At 41.1% G+C, this 27,873-nt stretch overlaps 1 protein-coding gene across 1 annotated transcript; it reads left to right on the forward strand.

The window, feature by feature from the left end:
• The first annotated feature begins 1,218 nt into the window (after positions 1-1,218).
• Positions 1,219-13,178, forward strand: LOC133546187 (gastrula zinc finger protein XlCGF57.1-like). The gene is made up of 2 exons (XM_061892077.1): positions 1,219-1,668; positions 9,176-13,178. The coding sequence occupies exons 1-2, from the start codon at positions 1,545-1,547 to the stop codon at positions 10,636-10,638; spliced, it is 1,587 nt and encodes a 528-aa protein (XP_061748061.1). The 5' UTR covers positions 1,219-1,544; the 3' UTR covers positions 10,639-13,178.
• The last annotated feature ends 14,695 nt before the right edge of the window (positions 13,179-27,873 follow it).

The raw sequence follows: 27,873 nt of genomic DNA on the forward strand, positions 1-27,873 counted from the left end.
AAGGAGATAAGTTTCCAGGTAAAAAAGATTAATTGTTTATCTATTTATTTTCCATGCATTAATTTAGATCCAGAACACACATTGTTATATATCTTATTATATTATAATGATTACTATAATTGAATGTAAGTTTGTGTAAAATATTTTCACACAACAAAGTGTGAATACATGTTATAAAGTGTGGGGTTGAGTTATAATTGATATAATACAATTAGGTATGGCAAATGCATTTTGTTTACTTGCCAACTATTCAAATTATATTTAATATACATATTTGTATAATGTCATGTAATATGAATTCAACATGTCTTATGTTAACATAAGAGTTTATTTGCTAACCAGTTCTACTTCTGAGTATTTATTTTATTTTCTTATTGAACAATTAAACATACATAAACAATGTTTAGACACATTAAGGTACTTTCAATACAATATGAGTCAATGTTTTTTCAATATTTTACTCAGCAATATAAAAAAAAACCATCACATTAAATCCAATCCTCTTACAAACAAAACCCGTTAAAGAAAGTAAAAGTAAATATGAGAGACCATTCGAATAAGATTAAAATAAAATATATATAAATAAATGATAAACTTAAACTATTTCAGTAAATATAATAAGGGCTTTTTCTATTTTGTACAATCTTCCAAGATTGGATTAATAAATTCAAATCATTAACACAATGATAGAATTTGGATTTCACTTTAAGAAAGACACTTTTGTGTATGAGAGCAAATATTTCACACTTTTTAAAAATTGATATAAATTCACGACACGATCGGTCCACGCATGCTCGAAGATTACGTCACTTCCTGCATTTACAATTTGTTTTATGTCAGAGTTCGTGCGAAATCACGTTCTGTGATATTTGAATGTTTTATTAATGTTTTGTAGGAAAATATATTATCTTGGAGAAAAAGGGAACAACAATAAAAACATGTGGAATCTGGCAGTAATATCGCTACAATTTCTAGCACTTTCACTCTTGTCATTGCAATGAATGTCGCAGGGGGGCGCCACTGAACCCCAACATTAAAGCTTTGTTTGATATACTTTGAATTTATTTTTGAAAAACAAGACACTCGTTTATATCACATTGTATTTCAAACAAATATTACAGGTTATAAAAGCATGGTAACAGTGACAGCAGGCAATATCTTATATAGAGCTACCTCTTCCACCGCTCAGCTGTGACGTCATTCCCAGCTTCCGGGGAAAACGGAAAGCAGCAGAAGAGAGCAGTACTGCCTTGTAACGTCAAGTGTGCCAAGTGAGCAGGACGCTAATAAGTCAGTCTTATTATTTGTTATCCAGTTTATAATATTTACGGCGCATAAAATACATATTTGATTCATTATTTAAGGATAAAGTGGTCTCGATGCGCTAGAAGCACTGTGCCGCTTCTCGTGCTATCTTTGCTTGTTAGTTAGCTTAGCTCGCTAGTTAGCTTAGCTTGTTAGCTGCTAACAGAAGACACAGAAGTTATCAACACATCGCTAAGTAGAGATCAAGTGTGAGAGTAAAGTGTTGTGATTGTGTGAAAATGTGCCACAGAAGGATAGCAAAGTATGAGGAGGAACTTTGTCCAACAAAAGAGGAGAAGGAGCGACAACATCAACTACTGGACGCTGTTTTCAAGAAACATCAAGTTGTGTTACACAGAACGGGTTTGTTGACTTCTTACTCTTACATCTTCACTAACTTTATATTTGATGAATAACACTATGCTTAATATATTGTGTATAAGAAGTTGTGTTGTCTTGTGAGGATGATGCATTCCGTCTGCTACTTGCAACGTGGTCTTGCAACCACGTGGTTGTCGGTGTTCTGTGGAATGTAACTACTAAAGATGAGTTACATATCCCAGTCCATTTGTACTACAAACTGTCAGTGGTGGAACAAGTCAGAGTTGGGCTGTGGACGAGCTCCATAACATGGCCCCTAAACCCAAATAATAAAGCTAATTCTACCATCATTTTACAACACACACATGCCTCTCTGGGTTTACCACCAACAATCTCTAAGCAGGTTTTAAAACGTTTGCCAGCTATTTTTGCTGAAATTTGCATTTTCCCGACATGCATTTATTTTCTCACTTTCACCACAGCATCAGCCCGTTCGCAGGATGTAGAACAATTATCAAAGGGGATCTGATTTTTTTTTTCTCCTATCATTCACAATCCATATGTAAGACAATAACATGTTTTTATATTGTATGCATTCTAAGTCCTAAACAAACATTAGCACAATCTTGACTATCCTAATTCTCACAATGGAGTCAATGAGAGCGCCTCTATTCCGCTCACTAATAAGAATTAGTTGATCAATATAATATAGCCAGAAGTCATTTTTTTAAATGCTATCTCTTTAGAACATGCTCTAAAAATGCATATCCTCTTGAAATATGTCTTTTAATAGCCACAAACTGGAGGATACATTTTAATTAGGACACATTTTAAATAAATAGTGTAAAGGTTTTATGGAATTTTCCAGCGTGTACCCCGCCTTCCGCCCACCTGTGAGTCCAAAAGGGACAAGTGGTAGAACATTGATGGATGGATGGGACATTATAGACAGGGCTCAAATTTTTACTTTTTAAGGTCAAGACAAGTGTTGCGTAAAAGGAGGGTTCATATTTTAGGGCACCAAGGCAAATGCTATTTTCTTTCCAGTTTGTTTATTAAATGCAGAATCGCTCACATTTTTTTTGTGCAATAAATCTTTGGACAATTTAGACCCGTACTTTGGGTCAAAGCATAATAATTGTGTAAATGCATCAATAAGTTCATTACGCTTGTTTAAGGTGCTTTTTTTTTTAAACACTTTATTTTGTTAGCGCAGTCAGACCTATTATTGTGAAGGGGGAAGTGTGTTGCTGTTCTCAAAACGATGTGTGGAGGCGACAGTTGCGAGTACTGTCCTGTTTGTACATTATTCCAACATTGATGATGTCGTTCACAACAACACAAGCAGATGAGATGTGTTGTGCGTTTATGGATTTTCCCTGCTAGCTTTAGCTTCGTAGTTTAGTCGCTATTTTGAATGACAGCGTGTTTAAAGGATGAATGAGTGGTCCAGAACACATTATTTTCCGGGGGCAGCAACCTAAGCAGTGAAGCCCAGACTTCCCTCTTCCCAGCCACTTCATCCAACTCCTTCCGGGGGATCCGGAGGCATTCCCAGGCCAGCCGGGAGACATAGTCTTTCCAAAGTGTCCTGGGTCTTCCTCGTGACATCCTACCGAGTGAGGCGTTTGGGTGGCATCCTGACCAGATGGCCAAACCACCTCATCTGGCTCCTCTCCATGTGGAGGAGCAGCGGCTTTACTTTGAGTTATAAATGATAGATGGGTTGTACTTGTATAGCGCTTTTCTACCTTCAAGGTACTCAAAGCGCTTTGACACTACTTCCACATTTACACATTCACACACACATTCACACACTGATGGAGGGAGCTGCCATGCAAGACGATAACCAGCACCCATCAGGAGCAAGGGTGAAGTGTCTTGCTCGGGACACAACGGACGTGACGAGGTTGGTACTATGTGGGGATTGAACCAGGGACCTTGGGTTGCGCACGGCCACTCTCCCCACTGCGCCACCCCGTCCCTCCTAGGTGACAGAGCTTCTCGCCCTATCTCTAAGGGAGAGCCCCGGCACCCGGCGAAAGAAGCTAATTTGGGCCGCTTGTACCCGTGATCTTGTCTTTTCGGTCATAACCCAAAGCTCATGACCATAAGTGAGGATGGACCGTAGGTAGAGTTTTGCCTTCCGGCTCAGCTCCTTCTTCATCACAACGGATCGATACAGCGTCCGCATTACTGAAAACGCCGCACCGATCCGCCTGTCGATCTCACGATGCACTCTTCCCTCACTCGTGGACAAGTCTCCTAGGTACTTGAACTCCTCCACTTGGGGGAAGATCTCCTCCCCAACCCAGAGATGGCACTCCACCCTTTTCCGGACGAGAACCATGGACTTGGACTTAGAGGTGCTGATTCCCATCCCAGTCGCTTCACACTCTGCTGCAAACCGATCCAGTGAGAGCTGAAGATCTTGGCCAGATGAAGACATCAGGACCACATCATCTGCAAAAAGCAGAGACCTAATCCTGCTGCCACCAAACCAGATCCCCTCAACGCCCTGACTGCGCCTACAAATTCTATCCATAAAAGTTACGAACAGAATTGGTAACAAAGGGCAGCCTTGGCGGAGTCCAACCCTCACTGGAAACGGGTCCGACTTGCTGCCGGCAATGCGGACCAAGCTCTGACACTGATCGTAGTGGTAGCGGACCGCCACAATCAGACTCTCTGAGCACTCCCCACAGGACTTCCCGAGGGACACGGTCGAATGCCTTCTCCAAGCCCACAAAACACAGACTGGTTGGGCAAACTCCCTTGCACCCTCAAGGACCCTGCCCAGAGTATAAAGCTGGTCCACAGTTCCATGACCAGGACTAAAACCACACTGTTCCTCCTGAATCCGAGGTCCGACTATCTGGCCTAGGGTCCTCTCCAGTACACCTGAATAGACCTTACCGGCAAGGCATTATTTTCCCTGACAAATGTTGCTTCTCCTTAGAATGACAACATTGCTCTTACATTGATGTCAATTACTCTGATATTGTGCAATGAAAAGCAGATTTTGTTTTATTAGCCAGTTCTGTGACACCGGAAGTCATTGTTGAAATAATATGCCTTATTTTTTTGTTGAGTTCAGTGATTATTGACTGGATTATTACTTTGGGAAGGTCAGAGAAGAAGAGTTGCGGTCTTGTGAGAATTTTCTCGTAGGTCACCTGCTAATGTTAGCCAAGTTAGCTGCTCATATGTGTTGGAGTGGAGACGGCTGAGGGGAGTCGTGTATGAAACAAGCTCAGCTTCCTCATGAACATGACATGATGATGTCACATAAGGACTACACGCCTACACTCACACAAGAATGGCAACGTTTGGGCCCCCAGACCCGCTTTATTTTTGTCCTATTGAGGCAGCGCTTTTTTACGCTTTCAGACCAAACGAACAAAAGAAGACCTTTTGTATGCAGTTTGAGAGCCGCAACCGGAGAAAATAAACACACAGTGTATCCATGACTGCAAAGTTCATTGACCGTTTGTTTGATTGACTGACTAATGTTTTAATACCTCCGTTTTAATACCTCTCACACAAACATGCTTGTGGGGGAGTTTTCTGTGTCTACGTACCTTCCACACATGCGTACACCCACCTGAGTGACATTTGTCCAAGTTGCACCATCCCCACATTTTTTAACCTATTCAAACCATTCCAACATCAACACATTCCACTCACATATATTATATATTAAGGTTTATTTGAAATAGGGACGGATCCAAAAAACCTAGACATCTGAAACAGTTATCCAATGTATGCATCACAGTGTTTGTAGCCAAAGCTAATTTACAACACTTGTCCCCAACAACAACAACAACAACAACACGGATCCAACATCATTAAAACAAGAAAATGAAAATAAGACAAAAATGAGTCGATAATAATGATAATAGAAATAATACAAAGTGCAAACTAGATAAAAGCCAATGATAATAATAACAACACAAAGTGCAGGCTAGATAAAAACCAATTAGTAAAAAATAGAAAAAACTAAACATGGGAACACGATTGCTGCTCAACTAGCCATAATTTTGTTTGTTTTTTGAAAGTGACAAGTGCAGTTATACTTTTCAAAGTGTCAGGTAAAGAGTTCCATAGTTGTGGTCTTTTTATTGAAAAGGCAGTCTGGGCAAAAGATGTTCTACGGAATGGAACACAACAGTTGCCTTTTGACATTGCTCTGGTGGTAGATCTGGTACCACTTTGCAGTCTTGTAATGGCCTTGCAGAGCAATTGGGGAGCAGAGTTATCCAAACATTTAAAAACCAGTTTGACTGTATGTAACAAAATACAATTGGTAAAACTTAAAATATTGTATTTGGTTAAAATTTGGCAAGGTTTTCATCCATCTGGGAATTGCCCAGTTTTAATGGAAATATTAAAATGTGGTTAAAATTTGGCAATGATGATATCGTATTCTCTTGTCTAGGACTTTCAAGGCCCGGTAATAAAGACACTCAATGGTCTTGACTGCTGACTGGGACCATGTAGTTAAGCTATAATATATGTGTGAAAGAATCATTGAATTCATAAAAGTAAAAGCACAGCTGAGAGTTAAGCAGTTTCTTATAATCTTAAAACAGCCTAGGTTGGCCTTCAGGGTTTTACACATTTTCTTAATGTGACTTTTAAAATTCAGCTGATAGTCTATGATTATGCCCAAATATTTGACTTCAGGTACTTGTTCAATGACCTACCTCATCATTAATTTTTATATTCAGGTTTTTTTGAGGTTGCTTTTTTATGGAGAAGCAGACAGTTAGTCTTTTTAGTGTTTAGGGTTAAACAGGATGATGCCAGCCAAGATGCTATTTTGTCTAATTTAGCTTTTAGCTTTTCAGCAACTAGAGTACAGGTCTTACCAGATGTATATATGACTGTGTCATCCGCATACATCTGTAAATCTATATCTGTGCATACATCTGGTAGGTCATTGATGTATAGACTAAATAGTATCGGTCCCAAGACACTACCCTGAGGTATCCCTGTTTCAATTTTGCGGAAGGAAGATCTCACATTATTAATGGTGACACATTGTTCACGGCCCTTTAGATATGACTCAAGCCAGGACAATGACTGTTTGAATTAGTTGAATTTACAGTAGTTAGTTTTGAAGTTAAAATGTTATGATTGACTGTATCAAATGCTTTTTTTAAGTCTGAAAATTCTGTCCTTTGTCAAGGGAATGTTTGATCTTTTCAGTTAAAAAACAAGTGTCAGATTCTGTAGAATGGTTACGTCTGAGTCCGAATTGCAAGGGATTCAAATAGTGATTTGTCTCAAGGTGGTGCATTAGTTGTTCCGAAACAATCTTCTCCAGGACTTTAGATGAAACTGGAAGAAGGCTGATGGGTCTATAGTTAGATGTCAATCCAGCATCACCAGATTTTAAAAGTGGTATTACCTGTGCAGTTTTCCATCCATCTGGGAATTGCCCAGTTTTAATGGAAATAGTAATAAGACGGGTAAGAGGCTGTATAAGGATGCTGCTATTTTTAAAAAAAAAAAGCTGTGTCTAGGTTATAAATATCCTTTGAGTATGTGGTGTTTAGGTCATGTATGGCATTTAAGACAGTTGTCTGACTAACCTCCTTGAGCTGAAATGAGCTGTCTTGTTTATCAGGTATGTCTGTTGTTTGATCATCATTAGTCAGACAGGAAAAACCCGAGGAAAGGTTTTTGACAGATTCTATAAAGAATTATTTGAACTCATTTGAGACTTGAGTACAATCAGTAATGATTTTGTCTCCTACTTTAGTTTATATTGGGTTTGGGTGGTGTTACCCTCTGGGTTTAATAGGTTGTGTAGTAGTTTCCAGATCATTTTACCATTTCCTTTGGCCTCTAAAATCATGTGGATGTAATAGTTTGATTGGGACATTCTGAGATGTTTAACTACTTGATTACGTAAGTCTTTAAATATTTTCGAATCTGTCACTACGAGTTTTGATAAAAGTTTTTGAGGCATAATCTCTTATTTTCATTAATTTCCGGATATCATAATTTTTTCGCTTTCTAATATATTGATCAATAATGCGTCCGATAGTAGACATTAGCTGATTACAACAGGCGTGTACTTGGTCATGTTGTTGGAGCTCGTCTCAAGTAAGACCCTTTAATTCGTTTTCAAATGCAGTTGTTGATTGGTGAGGGATCTCAAGTTTAAAAGTTTTCTGATCTTGACTTTTAAACCTCGTCAGACGTTTCTTCGTGGGTTTTCTTGCAGCTAATGTCAGATTATCATCTAACAAGCCGGTAACTAGATTTTATGATTCTGTCAGGCTTGTTTGTGAAGATTACTCAAGATACTCAATTAGTGTCTGAGTGTTTTTAGTGATACATGTGGGGTTCTATCTTCTGACTAAAGTCATGTTTGGATGTGAGGTCTTTTATTTTTTTTCTGCAGTGTTTGTCTAGCCAGTTTAAGTTGAATCCTCCGAAGACAGGTACTTCACTGTTATTCTTAAAATTCTCAAACAGTACATCTAAGTCTTCGCATAGCATTGCAGCGCACGCAGATGGAGGGCTGTATACCACCAATACATTGAATTGCATGTTTTGTGATAGTGTGACATTGATACATAAACATTCAGTAGATATATCAGCAGTCAGGGAAATTTCCCTTGCATTAAGTAAGTCTTTGACATATATCAGTACCCCCCCTCCCCTTCCCACAGTTCGGTCCCTTCTAAAACATTTATATCCCGGAACACTGATTAAGCTGGTTAAAATGTTATCATGCAGCCACGTTTCACTTATGCATAGAAAATCAAGATTAGACTCGGACAGTAATAATCTGATTTCATCACACCTGCGAACTAGGCTTCGGATGTTTATGTGACCTCCCAAAATACCCTTGGGTTTCACTTCAGGATCCCAAATCACTTTAGCAGGATTAACAGTACGAAAAAGCAGTCTGTTTCTGCTTCGTCTGTGCTTGTGTTTGGATTGTTCTTTTTTCACCTTTTATAGAAGCCAGGCGGTGGAAACTGACAGATTGACTCTGAAACAAAAAACGGATCGAGTCTGTTGCCGTGGCCCTACCGTTCCACATCCAGTGGAAATCCTGGTTACACTTACAAACGTTGCTTGGCGAGATCAATGAAGAAACCTTACTTCGGGTTCAAGGCACGAAGGAAAAGGAAATACACTTTCAAACCAGAGCACTCGCAGTGAGCAAACTCGACCACAAGATGGCGTCATAACAGCGACAACAATGCAGAATACAGATTTACACTGTAAACTACTTAATCTTTTCTCCAAGTTTATACATCAGTAACTGACATCAAAATCCCAGAGGGCGCTAGAGCCTATCCCAGCTGCACTCAGGTTAAAGGGAATTTATTGCAATATAGATTTTAGGCCATATTGCCCAGCCCTCGTAAAAAGTTGTCTTATTTTCCTCTTAATAATGTTGTGAAGAGCAGTGTGCTGGTTTTCAGGCCAATTCATATAATATCTTGTTTTTTTTAAGTTCATGTGAACTTACTGACTGAATCTGGACATTTCACAAGCATGTTTGTCATTTTGTGTCCTGCAGATGTCTGTGAAGAACAAGTTCTGCCTGAAAAACAGGAGTGTGGCTTCAGGATGGTGAAGGAGGATCCATCGAAGAGGAAGACCAGGCTCCACGGACCCTCTGGCGTCTCCTTTTCCTCTTTGACACAGACACCTCCCTGTAAAAAGGAAGAGGAAGACTCACTGACGCCCCACATTAAAGAGGAAGAGGAGGAACACAACATCAGTCCGGAGGGAGATCATCTTGAAGGACTGGAGGAGTTCCCAGTGACTGGTGTCCCTGTGAAGAGTGAAGATGATGAGGTGAAAGGTGAAAGTGAGGAGAGGGGAGGGGGGGAGCCTCCAAGCAGCAGCTCAACACAACACATGACAACAGAAGCTGATGGAGACCACTGTGGAGGATCACAAGCAGACAAGCTCTTAGCTCCACTATCAGATAGTGAGGACACAACGTCACACTCTCCTGACACTGATGATGAAGACTCTAAAGATGATAAGACATGTCACACTGACAACACTCACTTCACATGTTCTACCTGTCACAAAACCTTTAAATACCGTCGTAATCTGAAAAGACACATGAGAATACACACTGGAGAAAAACCTTATGTCTGTTCAATCTGTGGTAAAGGTTTTGTTGAAAAGCAGAGTTTGAAAAAACACACAATATTACACACTGGTGAAAACCCTTTTATCTGTTCAATCTGTGGTAAAGGTTTTGTCGAAACTCACAAATTGAAAGAACACATGAGAACACACACCGGTGAAAAACCTTTTTCTTGTTCAATCTGTGGCTTATCTTTTTCAAGGAAGCAACATTTGAAAGTACACATGAGAACGCACACTGGCAAAAAACATTTTTCCTGTTCAGTCTGTGGTAAAGGTTTTACAAATGGTCACAATTTGAAAGTACACATGACAACGCACACTGGAGAAAAATCTTTTATCTGTTCAATCTGTAGTAGAGGTTTTGTTCTAAGTAAATATTTGAAAGTACACATGAGAATGCACACTGGAGAAAAACCTTTTTCTTGTTCAATCTGTAGCTTATCTTTTTCAAGGAAGGAACATTTGAAAGTACACATGAGAACACACACTGGCAAAAAACCTTTTTCCTGTTCAACCTGTGGTAAAGGTTTTACACAAAGTCAGAGTTTGAAAATACACAAGAGAACACACATTGGAGAAAAACCTTTTTCTTGTTCAATCTGCGGTAAAGGTTTTACACAAAGTCAGAGTTTGAAAGAACACATGAAAATACACAGTGTAGAAAAACCTTTTTCTTGTTCAATTTGTTGTAAAGATTTTTTAAATCGACAGTCTGTAAAAGTACACATGAGAACACACACTGGCGAAAAACCTTTTTCCTGTTCAACCTGTGGTAAAGGTTTTACACAAAGTCAGTGTTTGAAAAGACACACTAGAACACACACTGGTGAAAAATCACATTCCTGTTCAATCTGCAACAGAAGCTTTTGTGACTGATCAACCCTTGTAGCACACATGAGAAGACACGCAGGAGAGAAAGTGTTGAGTTGCAGTGTGTGTGGTGAAAGATTGTCTTCTAAGTAGCAGTGTAAGAAACACAAGTGTGCTGGTGAGAACAGCAGCAGCAAATGAAACTGCAGGATTTGAAATAAACTGTCCAGACTTTCATTTTGACTTTCTAACAACATCAGCACAACATCAATCAAGTACATGCATTAATGTACTTTTATTAAATATTGAACAAAATAATTTGACCGAAAAGGTGAGTGTAAACAGTACAAGACATATTTTACATACAAAAAACATTTTATTTGTATATATATGCATAATACAATTTTAAACTTATTCATAATAGTTTTTTATAGGCGTTTGAAATATTGAAGAATTACATTTTTTTTTATTTGTAATTGTTAATAATCCCATAGATTATCACCTTTATATGATATACATATGTACTGGTTCACATCTGAAACATCTTCTGGACCACTTCAGGAAGCATATTATTATTTACTTTATACATCATTTAAACAGTTGTCTTTTATACAATTTTAAAATGTGTGTCTTTTTGAATCATTTGTTGGGTCTCTATAATCCATTTTATTAATGATCTTTATTACTCTGCTTCACGGTGGCAGAGGGGTTAGTGCGTCTGCCTCACAATACCAAGTTCCTGCAGTCCTGGGTTCAAATCCAGGCTTGGGATCTTTCTGTGTGGAGTTTGCATGTTCTCCCCGTGAATGCGTGGGTTCCCTCCGGGTACTCCGGCTTCCTCCCACCTCCAAAGACATGCACCTGGGGATAGGTTGATTGGCAACACTAAATGGTCCCTAGTGTGTGAATGTGAGTGTGAATGTTGTCTGTCCATCTGTGTTGGCCCTGCGATGAGGTGGCGACTTGTCCAGGGTGTACCCCGCCTTCCGCCCGATTGTAGCTGAGATAGGCGCCAGCGCCCCCCGCAGCCCCGAAAGGGAATAAGCGGTAGAAAATGGATGGATGGAATTACTCTCTTTTGTAATATGATGATTGTGTTGTGATTATTTTAAATGTATGTCCCCAGACCTTTATGCAATAAAAAGTGAGAGAAAATGGCTGAATTGTTTGTGGAAGGATGGTTTTGTTTTTACAAACTTACATTTGTGGATAAGACAAAAACTCCTATTATTGTGTTTTAAACATTTTTATGGTTGTTTTTCTTTTTAACATCCCCAAAACAATATCAATATCAATCAAAGTTTGTCTTTTTAGGCAAAAGCCAATATTGTACATCATCCTACATAGATTTACTTTGCATACATTCATAAAATAAACAGTTTATTTTGTTTCCCTATCACAGAACGAACAAGTGTTGTCTTCAATTGCAATTCAATATCCTAAAAATGATTTTAAGTGGTCAATTCCGGGGTTGTTTTTTTTCCAAAATGAACCCCTTTGCCTTTGGAAGAATGGAAACTTTCAAGTTCTATTTTTTTTTAATATACTATTGAAGAAATAGTAAATAATTACAAAAGATGGTATGCTGTATTTAGAATGTTTTTTACAAAAGCATTTTATTTTTAGTAATTATTTTTATTTGCAGGATGTCGTCAATGAAATCTTCAATTCATAAAATACTTTTCTCACTCAATAAGTGCATAAGCGACCAAATGCCTTTTTCAAACCATTGCTGTACAAAGATGGATTTGTTTCTCATTTTAATATAAGAACAATTCCATAGTGGAGTATTGTGTGTGATGAAGTTGTGTTTGTAAATTAGTTTCCAGTACAACAACACTACTCTAGCCTTGACTGGAGGGCAAAGCAGGTCTAAATAGCAACCGGCTGATTGACAGTCCAGGTGTGGCCAGGTGCCAATCAGCCGCATCTGAGGGGAAACAGCTCTCAGAGAGACAAGCAGGAAACCGAACCAAAATAAGAGCGCTTACAGGAAATAAAAACAAACACAGAGGACAAAACCTAACTAAACTGTCAGTGACAAATTTGACACATTTATTAAAAAAACAAAACTTCTATCGATATTTGCAGTTGCGGCATTTTGTTAATATGAAGGTGAAAAATGTAACAAAGACCAGCATATGTTTAATTGAACTGTTTACAAAAGTTTACAATTCAGAAACTATTGATAGAAGTGTTTCATGCTTGTATAAGAAATCATATTCAACTTTATATATTAAAACAAAATGGGAGAAGAAAGGAGGGATAACTATATCTGAGGAAGAATGGACAATAAAAAGGAGATATCAATGGACTTGTAGCAGCTCACCCAAGTGGAGAGTTTGGCTGGGAAAGTTTTATTCCACCTTCTCAGAAGTCTCAGTATGATAACAACTCCCCTGCCTGTTGGACAAATTGTGGGAATCTAAAGGCAAACCACTAGCATGTTTTCTGGGACTGCTCTGCCATAAAGGACTATTGGAAAGAGATACACCAAGCTCTACAGGATATTTTCAAATCACCCCTTGAAAGTAACATTCTGTTTTTCACACATCGCACCTCAGGATTGGCTGAAAAAAGAGAAATACTTCATGAATATCCTACTAGTGGTTTGTAAAAAGAGCATTACCAGGAAATGGATATTACAGGAGAGCCCAACTTTGAAGAAATGGATGGAAATCACAATGGACATTTATAAAACACAGGAGATAACAGCTTTATCAAAATGATAAACTAGAGAAATGTACTTCATACTGGGAATACTGGGTCCATTATGTCACGCCACATAAGCCTGATTTTATTTTTTCCAATTCGTGATTAAACTGTTAATTTTTTTTTAAAGATGACTCCCTATATGTACATAGTTTTTTCTATTTATTTATTTACTAACTGTTCATATTCTTTCATTTTTTTAATTATTATTATCGTTATTATTGTTAATATTACTTTGGTTAGTTTTTTTTTCTTTTTTTGCTGATTTTCTGTGAGTGTTTTGCTGGATTTCAGCAGTTGGTTTTGTTTGCTTCATAGAAAAGTTGCTCTGGGTTTTTGTTCTTCTATCAATAAATATCCCTTTTTTCACTGCACGGTGCCACCTCGTTCTTCTGCATCTTAAAAATAACGAAATGATTGTAACTAGCATTCCCAATTTCCAGTTTTTGGTGAACTCTTGTGAAAAATCCCCTCTCATGTTACTCTTTATAGTTAATTCATTTTTAAATTAATAAAATACTAACTGAGTCCTGCTGCTAGTTCACTTTTTGTGGTGTCATTTTGCTACCTGTTTAGGAAATGATATGTTCTTAAATATATAAATAATCTTCCATATTGGCAGCTATAGTGATTCATTTATTCAGCAGAGCAATACTGTTAGGAGCTGAATTAGATGGAACCCAAGGATGCAGAGACATATTGTTTGTAGACAAAATGTATTCTTTTATTCTGGGCGCAAGGAGGATGTAGCCACAAAAACATAAAGCGATGGTGGAGCACAAAAACACACCATAAAAACTACTAAGATAAATACCAAAACTAAACCAAAAGCGCTAGTAAAGACTGGGAATAATACTGACAGATAAGATAAAAAATAAAAGAGCAAAGTACAAAAATAAATCTCTAGACGAAGCTAGGAAACATACTTCAAGAATGAAGTAAAACAGAAACAGAAAATGATAAACTGCAAGCGTTAGTCGGAGCTGGATAAACAGGCAAACCTGCAAGATGCACGAGCAAAAACAGGAGGGTTTAGCAAGTGAGACGAGAAGGACAGTCATGCGTGAGGAACAGCAGTAACCACAAAGTACCGGCGCTAAGCACCCAGTTAATAAAGGCACGCTAATCAACCTCAGGTGTGTTGGATTGACCAGCGTCAGCTGCACTCCAGACTGTGGATGAGAGAGAGAGTCAGTCTGATGTGCTAACAACATCATGAAACTTCAGTATACCACAAATACAACTTGCTTCCGACAAAAAAGTATACACAATTGCTGTCTTCCTCGCTGATAAAACATGATAGCAACATGCATCTGCTAGCTCAGGATCGCCCCCACTTCTCAGTGTGGTGAGTTGGAGTATCAATCAATCAATCAATGTTTACTTATATAGCCCTAAATCACTAGTGTCTCAAAGGGCTGCACAAACCACTACGACATCCTCGGTAGGCCCACATAAGGGCAAGGAAAACTCACACCCAGTGGGACGTCGGTGACAATGATGACTATGAGAACCTTGGAGAGGAGGAAAGCAATGGATGTCGAGCGGGTCTAACATGATACTGTGAAAGTTCAATCCATAATGGATCCAACACAGTCGCGAGAGTCCAGTCCAAAGCGGATCCAACACAGCAATACAGTGCTGAAATCCGTATTTTCAAGGCCTACTGAAAGCCACTACTAGCCACCACACAGTCTGATAGTTTATATATTAATGATGAAATATTAACATTGCAACACATGCCAATACGGCCTTTTTAGTTTACTAAATTGCATTTTTAAATTTCCCGGGAGTTTCTTCTTGAAAATGTCACAGAATGATGACGTGTACGCGTGACGTCACGCACTGTTAGGAAGTATGAGCGCTGCACACACACACAGCTAAAAGTCATTTGCTTTAACGGCATAATTACACAGTATTGTGGACATCTGTGTTGCTGAATCTTTTGCAATTTGTTAATTTAATAATGGAGAAGTCAAAGTAGAAAGATGGAGGTGGGAAGCTTTAGCCTTTAGCCACACAAACACACAGTTATTCCTTGTTTGAAATTCCCGGAGGTGAAGCTTTCCTATGGATCAGAGCGGTCAAGCGAACATGGATCCTGACCACACGTCAACCAGCAGTTTTGGGTGAGAAAATTGTGGTAAAAAGTCGCCACTTACCGGAGATCAGTTGAGCTTGTGCCATCCATACAGCTGCCGTCGACTTCCTTCAAACACTGGCCTCAAGACACCCGTGGACACACCCCTCTGACTATCAGGTAATATTAAACTCACTAAAACACTAGCAACACAATAGAAAGATAAGGGATTTCCCAGGTTTATCCTGATAAATGTGTCTAAAAACATCAGAATCCGTCCCAATGCAATCGCCTTTTTTTTTAAACTTGATTTATTTTATTTTTTTCTATTCCGTCGCTATCAATATCCTCAAACACAAATCTTTCATCCTCGCTCAAATTAATGGGGACATTGTCGTTTTCTCGGTCCAAATAGCTCTTTTTATTGGAGGCTCCGATTAAAAACAATGTGAGGATTTGAGGAGCCATCACACGGGTGACGTCATCGTCTGCGACTTCCGGTAGTGGCAAGGCTTTTCTATTAGCGACCAAAAGTTGCGAACTTTATCGTGGATGTTCTCTACTAAATCCTTTCAGCAAAAATATGGCAATATTGCGAAATGATCAAGTATGAAACATAGAATGGACCTGCTAACCCCGTTTAAATAAGAACATCTCATTTCAGTAGGCCTTTAGGTCTTATAATCAAGGAATAATGAGGTCACACTGATATTAGAACATTAATGCTAAGGTTTCATCCAGTAGTGGACCGGTTACGTCTGATGATTAGATTAGATTAGATTAGATTAGATAGTACTTTATTTATTCCGTCAGGAAAATTAAAATTTTCAGCACAATCCCATTCAAGTTTAGACAAACATTACATGGAGACAGAACAGGATCGCTGACGGGTCTGCCAGCTTCCAGCGCCCCTTACAAAAAAAGATGAGATACAGGTAAACAAGGGGGCGGGGGGAAAAATAGAAGATTAAAATTAAATTAAAAAAAATCGGTCTTAGCCTGGGCCTTGGAGTGGCGGTGCAGACTGAGGCCAAGGGGAAAAAAAACAAAAAAAACAACAACTCATAGCCATAGTACACATCCCTCTTCCATGTGTGTAAGAGGGAAACATCAAACATCAAAGAACACAGAGGACATTAAAGACATTAAAGCAGCAGATACAACCAGACACTTCTACATACATACATGAATAAAAAGTAAAATAAACATATCCATGATGATGATGATGATGAAGATGTATCTGTGCAAGTGAACAATTGGATCCACAAGGGACAACAACCCTTTCCACAGACTATACACACATCATAAACATCAATCTTAGAAGCCCAGAACAATATATTTGAAGAAGACTTTAGAGTTGAAAGTGAAGATGTGAGGTGAAATAAGTACAAATGCAGCAATAAAAACAAGCATCTCCACTCACGATGGCTCTAAAGTTCAGTGATGTGTTGCTAACTTCAGCCTTTTTCTTCTTTGTTGATGTTTTGCAGGAGTTGACATCCATGATGTAATAATGCTGCTCAGTCCACATTTTGTTAACAATTTTATTCATTCATACTTTCAATTGGATAATAACATCAATAAAAATGCAATGGAAGAAAATGTGTGAACAAAAAACATCTGTAAATAATAAGAAAGAAGTTCTCTCTTTAACAATGAGAAAATAAAATAAAATAGTACATGATATTCAATAAATGCACACAACTTAAAAAGTAATTCCAGAACATCATAGAATAACAGTAGAAGATGAGAGGCACTACTACATACAACATCAAATATTCATTCATATTAAACATGCTGTGTTTTAAAGTACATTTAGCACAATCACTGCTTAAGTGTATTTAAATCCCTGCAGCTTCCATGACTGTTACACACTTGTGTTTACTGACCTTATTCTTAACCCTGAATGTTTTATCGCACACAGTGCAACTAAACGGTTTCTCTCCAGTGTGTGTTCTCATGTGTCTGGTCATGACAAGCTTTGTGGAGAAACTCTTCTTACAAAAAGGGCAAGTAAATGGTTTCTCTCCAGTATGTGTTCTCATGTGTCTGGTCATGACAAGCTTTGTGGAGAAACTCTTCTTACAAACAGGGCAAGTAAATGGTTTCTCTCCAGTATGTGTTCTCATGTGCGTGGACATGTTAAGCTTTCTGGAAAACCTCTTCTTACAAAGAGAGCAAGTAAAAGGTTTCTCTCCAGTGTGTGTTCTCATGTGTCTTTTCATTTGCTCATTTATGGAGAATCTTTTGGGACACACTGAGCATGGAAAAGGTTTCTCTCCAGTGTGTCTTCTCATGTGTGTGGTCATGTGTTGCTTTCTGGAGAAACTCTTCTTACAAACAGAGCAAGGAAAAGGTTTCTCTCCAGTATGTGTTCTCATGTGTCTGGTCATGGCAGACTTAATGGAGAAACTCTTCTTACAAACAGAACAAGTAAAAGGTTTCTCTCCAGTGTGTGTTCTCATGTGTGTGGTCATGTGTTGCTTTGTGGAGAAACTTTTTTTACAAACAGAGCAAGTAAAAGGTTTCTCTCCAGTATGTATTCTCTTGTGTCTTGTAAAATCAGTCTTTCGTTTAAATGATTTCCCACATTGAGAGCAGTCAAAGTGTTTGTTGTTAGTGTGATGTCTCGTATCACCTTTAGAGTCATTTTTACTCTCCAAAGGTTTTTGGATGTGGTCACTGTGATCAGAAGAGTGTGACATCATGTGGTCCATGTCTGACAGAGGAGCAAAGATGTTGTCTGGTTCTGACTTTATATCTTCACAATGCTCTCCATCAGCTTCTGTGATGTGTTGACATACAAGCTCCGCAACATTAATACGGCCACAACGACAACTCTTGCTGACCTACTGCCCTCGGTAATGGCACCATTCCCAAAGTATGTGGGCTCTATTGATAACCTCACTAACAACTTTAACGACGCCCTGCGCGAAACCATTGATAACATAGCACCGCTAAAGTTAAAAAAGGCTCCAAAAAAGCGCACCCCGTGGTTTACAGAAGAAACTAGAGCTCAGAAATTATTATGTAGAAAGCTGGAACGCAAATGGCGCACGACTAAACTTGAGGTGCACCATCAAGCATGGAGTGATGGTTTAATAACTTATAAACACATGCTTACCTTAGCTAAAGCTAAATATTACTCAAATCTCATCCACCGTAATAAAAACGATCCTAAATTTTTGTTTAGTACGGTAGCATCGCTAACCCAACAAGGGACTCCTTCCAGTAGCTCAACCCACTCAGCTGATGACTTTATGCAATTCTTTAGTAAGAAAATTGAAGTCATTAGAAAGGAGATTAAAGACAATGCGTCCCAGCTACAACGGGGTTCTATTAACACTGACACGATTGTATATACGGCGGATACTGCCCTCCAAAATAGTTTATCTCGTTTTGAGGAAATAACATTAGAGGAATTGTTACAACGTGTAAATGGAATAAAACAGACAACATGTTTACTTGACCCTCTTCCTGGGAAACTGATCAAGGAGCTCTTTGTATTATTAGGTCCATCAGTGCTAAATATTATAAACTTATCACTCTCCTCGGGCACTGTTCCCCTAGCATTCAAAAAAGCGGTTATTCATCCTCTTCTTAAAAGACCTAACCTCGATCCTGACCTCATGGTAAATTACCGACCGGTGTCTCACCTTCCCTTTATTTCAAAAATCCTTGAAAAAATTGTTGCGGAGCAGTTAAATGAACACTTAGCGTCTAACAAGCTATGTGAAACCTTTCAATCCGGTTTCAGGGCAAATCACTCCACGGAGACAGCCCTCGCAAAAATGACTAATGATCTATTGCTAACGATGGATTCTGATGCGTCATCTATGTTGCTGCTCCTCGATCTTAGCGCTGCTTTCGATACCGTCGATCATAATATTTTATTAGAACGTATCAAAACACGAATTGGTATGTCAGACTTAGCCCTGTCTTGGTTTAACTCTTATCTTACTGATAGGATGCAGTGTGTCTCCCATAACAATGTGACCTCGGACTACGTTAAGGTAACGTGTGGAGTTCCCCAGGGTTCGGTCCTTGGCCCTGCACTCTTCAGCATCTACATGCTGCCGCTAGGTGACATCATACGCAAATACGGTATTAGCTTTCACTGTTATGCTGATGACACCCAACTCTACATGCCCCTAAAGCTGACCAACACGCCGGATTGTAGTCAGCTGGAGGCGTGTCTTAATGAAATTAAACAATGGATGTCCGCTAACTTTTTGCAACTCAACGCCAAAAAAACGGAAATGCTGATTATCGGTCCTGCTAGACACCGAACTCTATTTAATAATACAACTCTAACATTTGACAACCAAACAATTAAACAAGGCGACACGGTAAAGAATCTGGGTATTATCTTCGACCCAACTCTCTCCTTTGAGGCACACATTAAAAGCGTTACTAAAACGGCCTTCTTTCATCTCCGTAATATCGCTAAAATTCGCTCCATTCTGTCCACTAAAGACGCTGAGATCATTATCCATGCGTTTGTTACGTCTCGCCTCGACTACTGTAACGTATTATTTTCGGGTCTCCCCATGTCTAGCATTAAAAGATTACAGTTGGTACAAAATGCGGCTGCTAGACTTTTGACAAGAACAAGAAAGTTTGATCACATTACGCCTGTACTGTATATACCTTTGTATACATATATACATACATATATACCTGTACTGTATATACCTTTATATACATATATACATACATATATACCTATACTGGCTCACCTGCACTGGCTTCCTGTGCACTTAAGATGTGACTTTAAGGTTTTACTACTTACGTATAAAATACTACACGGTCTAGCTCCATCCTATCTTGCCGATTGTATTGTACCATATGTCCCGGCAAGAAATCTGCGTTCAAAGGACTCCGGCTTATTAGTGATTCCCAAAGCCCAAAAAAAGTCTGCGGGCTATAGAGCATTTTCCGTTCGGGCTCCAGTACTCTGGAATGCCCTCCCGGTAACAGTTCGAGATGCCACCTCAGTAGAAGCATTTAAGTCTCACCTTAAAACTCATTTGTATACTCTAGCCTTTAAATAGACTCCCTTTTTAGACCAGTTGATCTGCCGTTTCTTTTCTTTTTCTTCTATGTCCCACTCTCCCGTGTGGAGGGGGTCCGGTCCGATCCGGTGGCCATGTACTGCTCGCCTGTGTATCGGCTGGGGACATCTCTGCGCTGCTGGTCCGCCTACGCTTGGGATGGTTTCCTGCTGGCTCCGCTGTGAACGGGACTCTCGCTGCTGTGTCTTGGATCCTCTTTGGACTGGACTCTCGCGACTGTGTTGGATCCATTGTGGATTGAACTTTCACAGTATCATGTTAGACCCGCTCGACATCCATTGCTTTCCTCCTCTCCAAGGTTCTCATAGTCATTATTGTCACCGATGTCCCACTGGGTGTGAGTTTTCCTTGCCCTTATGTGGGCCTACCGAGGATGTCGTGGTGGTTTGTGCAGCCCTTTGAGACACTAGTGATTTAGGGCTATATAAGCAAACATTGATTGATTGATGATTGATTATAAAAGAACTGTACGGATTATTGGGGATAAAAGCGATCCGCACCAGCGTGTACCTGCCACAAACGGATGGACTGGTGGAGAGATTGAATAAAACGCTGAAAACAATGAGCCGTAAATTTATGCAGAAGAACAAACATAATTGGGTAAATGGTTGGATCCCCTCATGTTTGCGATGCAGGAGGTACCCCAGGCCTCACTTGGTTTTGCACCGTGTGAGTTATTTTACGGCCGGAGGCCTGGCGAAGTCTTGGACGTCATTAAAGAAAGCTGGGAGGAGGGTCCAAGCTCCAGCAAAAATTAGTTACAGTACGTCCTTGACATGCGAGCAAAACTCCACCAGGTGGGGCACTTGTCACGTGAGAATTTACTCCGTGCCCAAGAGCGTCAGCGGCGCAAGTATAACCGGGGAACCCAACTGCATAAATTCACACCGGGAGAGAAAGTGCTTGTATTGCACCGCTCGGCCTGAATCGGGCGGTGGAGGCATGTGGAGAGGGGCGTGGCCTACGCCTTCCCTGCGGGCGGGGCATGTGCAGGGATTGGCCACGAAGCAGCATACAGGTGAGCCGATACCTCAGCTGGAGCGAGTTATCTAATCACCTGTTCCTTTATCAGCAGCGTTGGAGATCTTAAGGGGAAAGATGATGAGAGTGACGGAGAGAGAAAGACACAGACGGCGAGATACAGTGAACAAACTGGAGAGCACTGGACTGATGCAGTTGCATGTACTGCCATCAATAAAAGTGTAAATCACTGAGACCGAGTGTGGTGATTCCAGCCAAGCAAAGGAGGATCTGGGACAGAGACCTTCCACAATAACATTCGCAGACATGTCTTATTCGGCATGTTTTACTTTATAAAGAGAAGCAATGGATTTGGATATTTTTCCCTTTACTGTATTTTTCGGATTATAAATCGCTCCGGAGAATAAGTCGCACCGGACGAAAATGCATAATTAGAGAAGGCATTGATTGATTGATTGATTGATACTTTTATTAGTAGATTGCACAGTACAGTACATATTCCCTACAATTGACCACTAAATGGTAACACCCCAATAAGTTTTTCAACTTGTTTAAGTCGGGGTCCACGTTAATCAATTCATGGCAAAAAAACACATATAAGTCGCACTAAAGTATAAGTTGTATTTTTGGGGGGAAATGTATTTAAATAAAATCCAACACCAAGAATAGACATTAGATAGGCAATTTAAAATAAATAAAGAATAGTGAACAACAGGCTGAATAAGTGTAGGTTATATGAGGCATAAATAACCAACTGAGAAGGTGCCTGCTATGTTAACCTAACATATTATGCTAAGAGTCATTCAAATAACTATAACTTATAGAACATGCTATACCTTTACCAAACTATCTCTCACTCCTAATCGCTAAATCTCATGAAATCTTCTTCCTCGGTGTCGCTTCTAAACAACTCTGCCAAGTCCAAAGTAGACAATGTGCGGCTTCATCTTCTATCGGTACGTCTAGGCACTTATGTGAATAAGATAAATAATATTTTTTGATATTTTACAGTAATGTGTAAATAAGTTTCACACATAAGTCCCTCCAGAGTATAAATCGCACCCCTGGCCAAACTATGAAAAAGAAATGTGATTTTTTAATCCGAAAAATACGGTATATATTCAACATAATTTATTATCAATTATTCTTCCCAATAATTTAGTTTCATATACTCTATCAATTTCCAATTGATTTAATTTTGCTTCACAATTTGTCCTTGCACCACTTAACACCACAAATTAAGTTTTCTTATCATTTAAATGATAACTTATAAATATCAAAACATTTTTTTAGCTGAATCAACTCAACTTCTATTAACCTCAACACTTCAAGTATTCTCCTGAACAATATACATGTGTATCATCTGCAAACATAATACATTTTAATCTATTAGATACTGAACAAATATCATTTAAATAACGAGCCTTGTGGAACACACACACACACACACACACACACACACACACACACACACACACACACACACACACACACACACGCATGTATAAATATATTATATATATACAAACCCCGTTTCCATATGAGTTGGTAAATTGTGTTGGATGTAAATATAAACAGAATACAATGATTTGCAAATAATTTTCAAGCCATATTCAGTTGAATATGCTACAAAGACAACATATTTGATGTTCAAACTGATAAACATTTTTTTGTTTGCAAATAATCATTAACTTTAGAATTTGATGCCAGCAACACGTGACAAAGAAGTTGGGAAAAGTGGCAATAAATACTGATAAAGTTGAGGAATGCTCATCAAACACTTATTTGGAACATCCCACAGGTGTGCAGGCTAATTGGGAACAGGTGGGTGCCATGATTGGCTATAAAAGCAGCTTCCATGAAATGTTAAGTAATTCACTAACAAGGATGGGGCGAGGGTCACCACTTTTTAAGCAATTTGTCGAAAAGCTTTAGAACAACATTTCTCAACGAGCTATTGCAAGGAATTTAGGGATTTTACCATCCACGGTCTGTAAAATCATCAAAAGGTTCAGAGAACTTGGAGAAACAGTCCTGTCGCATGTGTTACATTTGTCCGATATTTAAATTTTTTTAGTAAAATAAAGCCACACTTTCGACCGTCGACGCCCGATATCCATGCTTGACTGACTCGCTCGGCTAACACTTCCGGCGGTGGGCGCTTCTTCGTTGGTGTTCAGCGGCTTCTTCTTCCGGGTCGGCGGACATATCATTTGTTTCCGGTCGGCGGACTGGGTATCGAAACTAGGAATCGAAATTTAAACTTTTGAACAATTCCGGGAGAATCTGAAAGTTAGTCCCGGTTCCAATCGATACTCGATACCCAACCCTAGTCACGGGGGCAGCAGCCTAAGCAGGGAAGCCCAGACTTCCCTCTCCCCAGCCACTTCGTCCAGCTCTTCAAAGGGAATCCCGAGCCGTTCCCAGGCCAGCCGGGAGACATAGTATTCCCAACGTGTCCTGGGTCTTCCCCGTGGCCTCCTACCGGTTGGACGTGCCCTAAATCCTGACCAGATGCCCGAACCACCTCATCTGGCTCCTCTCCATGTGAAGAAGCAGCAGCTTTACTTTGAGTTCCTCCCGGATGACAGAGCTTCTCACCCTATCTCTAAGGGAGAGCCCCGCCACACGGCGGAGGAAACTCATTTCAGCCGCTTGTACCCGTGATCTTATCCTTTCGGTCATGACCCAAAGCTCATGACCATAGGTGAGGATGCGTACGTAAATCGACCGGTAAATTGAGAGCTTTGCCTTCCGGCTCAGCTCCTTCCTCACCACAATGGATCGGTACAACGTCCGCATTACTGAAGACGCCGCACCGATCCGCCTGTCGATTTCACGATCCCCTCTTCCCTCACTCATGAACAAGACTCCTAGGTACTTGAACTCCTCCACTTGGGGCAGGGTCTGCTCCCCAACCCGGAGATGGTATTTCACCCTTTTCCGGGCAAGAACCATGGACTCAGACTTGGAAGGGCTGATTCTCATTCCGGTGGCTTCACACTCGGCTGCGAACCGATCCAGTGAAAGCTGAAGATCCTGGCCAGATCAAACCATCAGGACCACATCATCTGCAAAAAGGAGAGACCTAATCCTGTGGCCACCAAACCGAAACCCCTCAACGCCTTGACTGCGCCTAGAAATTATTTCCATAAAAGTTATGAACAGAATCGCTGACAAAGGACAGCCTTGGCGGAGTCCAACCCTCACTGGAAATGTGTTTGACTTACTGCCGGCAATGCAGACCATGTTCTGACACTGATCATACAGAGAGTGGACCGCCACAATAAGACAGTCCGATACCCCATACTCTTTGAGCACTCCCCACAGGACTTCCCAAAGGGACACGGTCGAATGCCTTCTCCAAGTCCACAAAGCACATGTAGACTGGTTGAGCAAACTCCCATGCACCCTCAAGGACCCTGCCGAGCGTATAAAGCTGGTCCACAGTTCCACGACCAGGATGAAAACCACAGTGTTCCTCCTGAATCCGAGGTTCGACTATCCGGCGTAGCCTCCTCTCCAGTACACCTGAATAAACCTTACCGGGAAGGCTGAGTAGTGTGATCCCACGTTAGTTGGAACACACCCTCCGGTCCCCCTTCTTAAAGAGAGGGACCTCTGCCAATCCAGAGGTACCGCCCCTGATCTGATCCGTACCATACACGGTGTTGACATTGCACTGCTTCCCCTTCCTGAGGCGGCTGAAGGTGGTCTAGAATCGCTTCAAAGCCGCCTGGAAGTCGTTTTCCATGGCTTCTTCTCCTATGTTTGAGTCTTTGCCTCCGCGACCGCTGAATAGGCACACCACTTGGCCTGTCGGTACCTGTCCACTGCCTCCGGAGTCCTATGAGCCAAAATAACTCGATAGGTCTCCTTCTTCAGCTTGACGGCATCCCTCACTGCTGGTGTCCACCAACAGGTTCTGGGATTACCGCCGCGACAGGCACCAACTACCTTGTGGCCACAGCTCCAATCAGCCGCCTCCGCAATAGAACATGTTCCACTCGGACTCAATGTCCAGCACCTCCCTCGTGACATGTTCAAATTTCTTCCGGAGGTGGGAATTGAAACTTTCTCTGACAGGAGACTGCCAGACGTTCCCAGCAGACCCTCACAATGCGTTTGGGCCTGCCAAGTCAGTCCGGCATCCTCCCCCACCATCGCAGCCAACTCACCACCAGGTGGTGATCAGTAGAAAGCTCCGCCCCTCTCTTCACCCGAGTGTCCAAAACATAAGGCCGCAAATCCGATGACACAACTACAAAGTCGACCATGGAACTGCGGCCTAGGGTGTCCTGGTGCCAAGTGCACATATGGACACCCCTTATGTTTGAACATGGTGTTTTTTATGGACAAACTGTGACGAGCACAAAGTCCAATAACAAAACACCACTCGGGTTCAGATCCGGGCGGCCATTCTTCCCAATCACGCCTCTCCAGGTTTCATTGTCGTTGCCAACATGAGCGTTGAAGTCCCCCAGTAGGACAAGGGAATCACCCGGGGGAGCACTCTCCAGTACTCCCTCGAGTGTACCCAAAAAGGGTGGGTACTCTGAACTGCTGTTTGGTGCATAAGCACAAACAACAGTCAAGACCTGTCCCCCCCACCCGAAAGCGGAGAGGGGCTACCCTTTCGCCCACTGGGTTGAACTCCAACGTGCAGGCTTTGAGCCGGGGGGCAACAAGAATTGCCACCCCAGCCCGTCGCCTCTCACTGCCGGCAACGCCAGAGTGGAAGAGAGTCTATCCCCTCTCGAGAAAAGTGGTTCCAGAGCCCTTGCTGTGCGTCGAAGTGAGTCCGACTATATCCAGCCGGAACTTCTCCACTTCGCGCACTAGCTCAGGCTCCTTCCCCCCAGCGAGGTGACGTTCCACGTCCCAAGAGCTAGCTTCTGTAGCAGAGGATCGGACCGCCAAGTTCTCTGCCTTCGGCTGCCGCCCAGGTCACATCGCACCCGACCTCTATAGCCCCTGCTATGGGTGGTGAGCCCATTGGAGGGGTGACCCACATTGCCTCTTCGGGCTGTGCCCGGTCGGGGCCCATGGGAACAGGCCCGGCCACCAGGCGCTCGCCATCGTGCCCCACCTCCGGGCCTGGCTCCAGAGCGGGGCCCCGGTGACCCGAGTCTGGGCGAGGGAAATCTGGGTCCATGATTTTTCTTCTTCACAGAGGTCTTCGAGTTGCTCTTTGTCTGATCCCTCAACTAGGACCTGCTTGCCTTGAGAGACCCTACCAGGGGGCATAAAGCCCCCGGACAACATAGCTCCTAGGATCTTTTGGACACTCAAACTCCTCTACCACGATAAGGTGGCAGCTCAGAGAGGAGGTCATACCAAAGACTATAAAAAATTAGAATATATATATTTTTTTTATTGTCATACCAAAGACTATAAAAAAATGTGACCCATTACCTCCCTTCTTGGCGCTCAGCATCAAAGGTTGTAATTGGGGGTTAAATCACCATAAATGATTACCGGGCTCGGCACCGCTGCTGCCCACCTCCACCTCACTTCCCAGGGGGTCAAGGGGATGGGTCAAATGCAGAGAACACATTTCAACACACCTAGTGTGTGTGTGACAATCATTGCTACTTTAACTTAAACTTAAACTTTTTTTAATGGATCGCCAGGAGGACGGTTGATAAAATATGGCCGTGACTCGTCGTGAGAAAAGTGTGTTCACTTCAAAATGACACCTTGTGAGTGAATTTGAAAATAAAATATTGTTATGAAACAAACTTTTGTGTGGTGTTGCTTCCTTATTTGTCATCATTTAGCGCTGATTTTCACGTGTAGTGGCAGCAGCTGAACTGAATGTCACACCGTGTCATAATTAAATTGGTCAGCTGGAACAACAGATAGCAGTATCATTAATAATAATAATGGGTTAGATTTATTTTGCACTTTTCTATATACTAGACCAGGGGTCGGCAACCCGCGGCTCCGGAGCCGCATGCAGCTCTTTGGCCACTCTGATGAGGCTCAGCTGCACATGGCTCAGCTACATAATCACCGACCCCCTCCCCCCCCGTCATTGTTTTGGGGGGTTTCCGGATTTTGGTGCCTCTCCCGGGGCTATCATTCTCGGACTTTCACTCGGATTACAATAGTGAGGGCGTGCCGTGACAGCTTTACTTTTAACGTCCTCTACAATATGTCATCACCCGCCTTTACACCATGTTATCTGCGTGCCGGCCAGACGCATGCATCTCGCTGCTCCCATCGTCACACGTACGAGATTGCAAGGGATATAGTCAACAGTCATACAGGTTACACTGAAGGTTGTGATATAAACAATTTTAATACTCTTACTAATATGCGCCCCACTGTGAACCCACACCAAACAAGAATGACAAACACATTTCGGGAGAACATCCTCACAGTAACACAACATAAACGCAACATAACAATTACCCAGAAACTTTTGCATCCATGACTCTTTCAGGCTAT

This window comes from Nerophis ophidion, linkage group LG29 (assembly GCF_033978795.1).
Source record: "Nerophis ophidion isolate RoL-2023_Sa linkage group LG29, RoL_Noph_v1.0, whole genome shotgun sequence".
Classification (NCBI taxonomy): domain Eukaryota; kingdom Metazoa; phylum Chordata; class Actinopteri; order Syngnathiformes; family Syngnathidae; genus Nerophis; species Nerophis ophidion.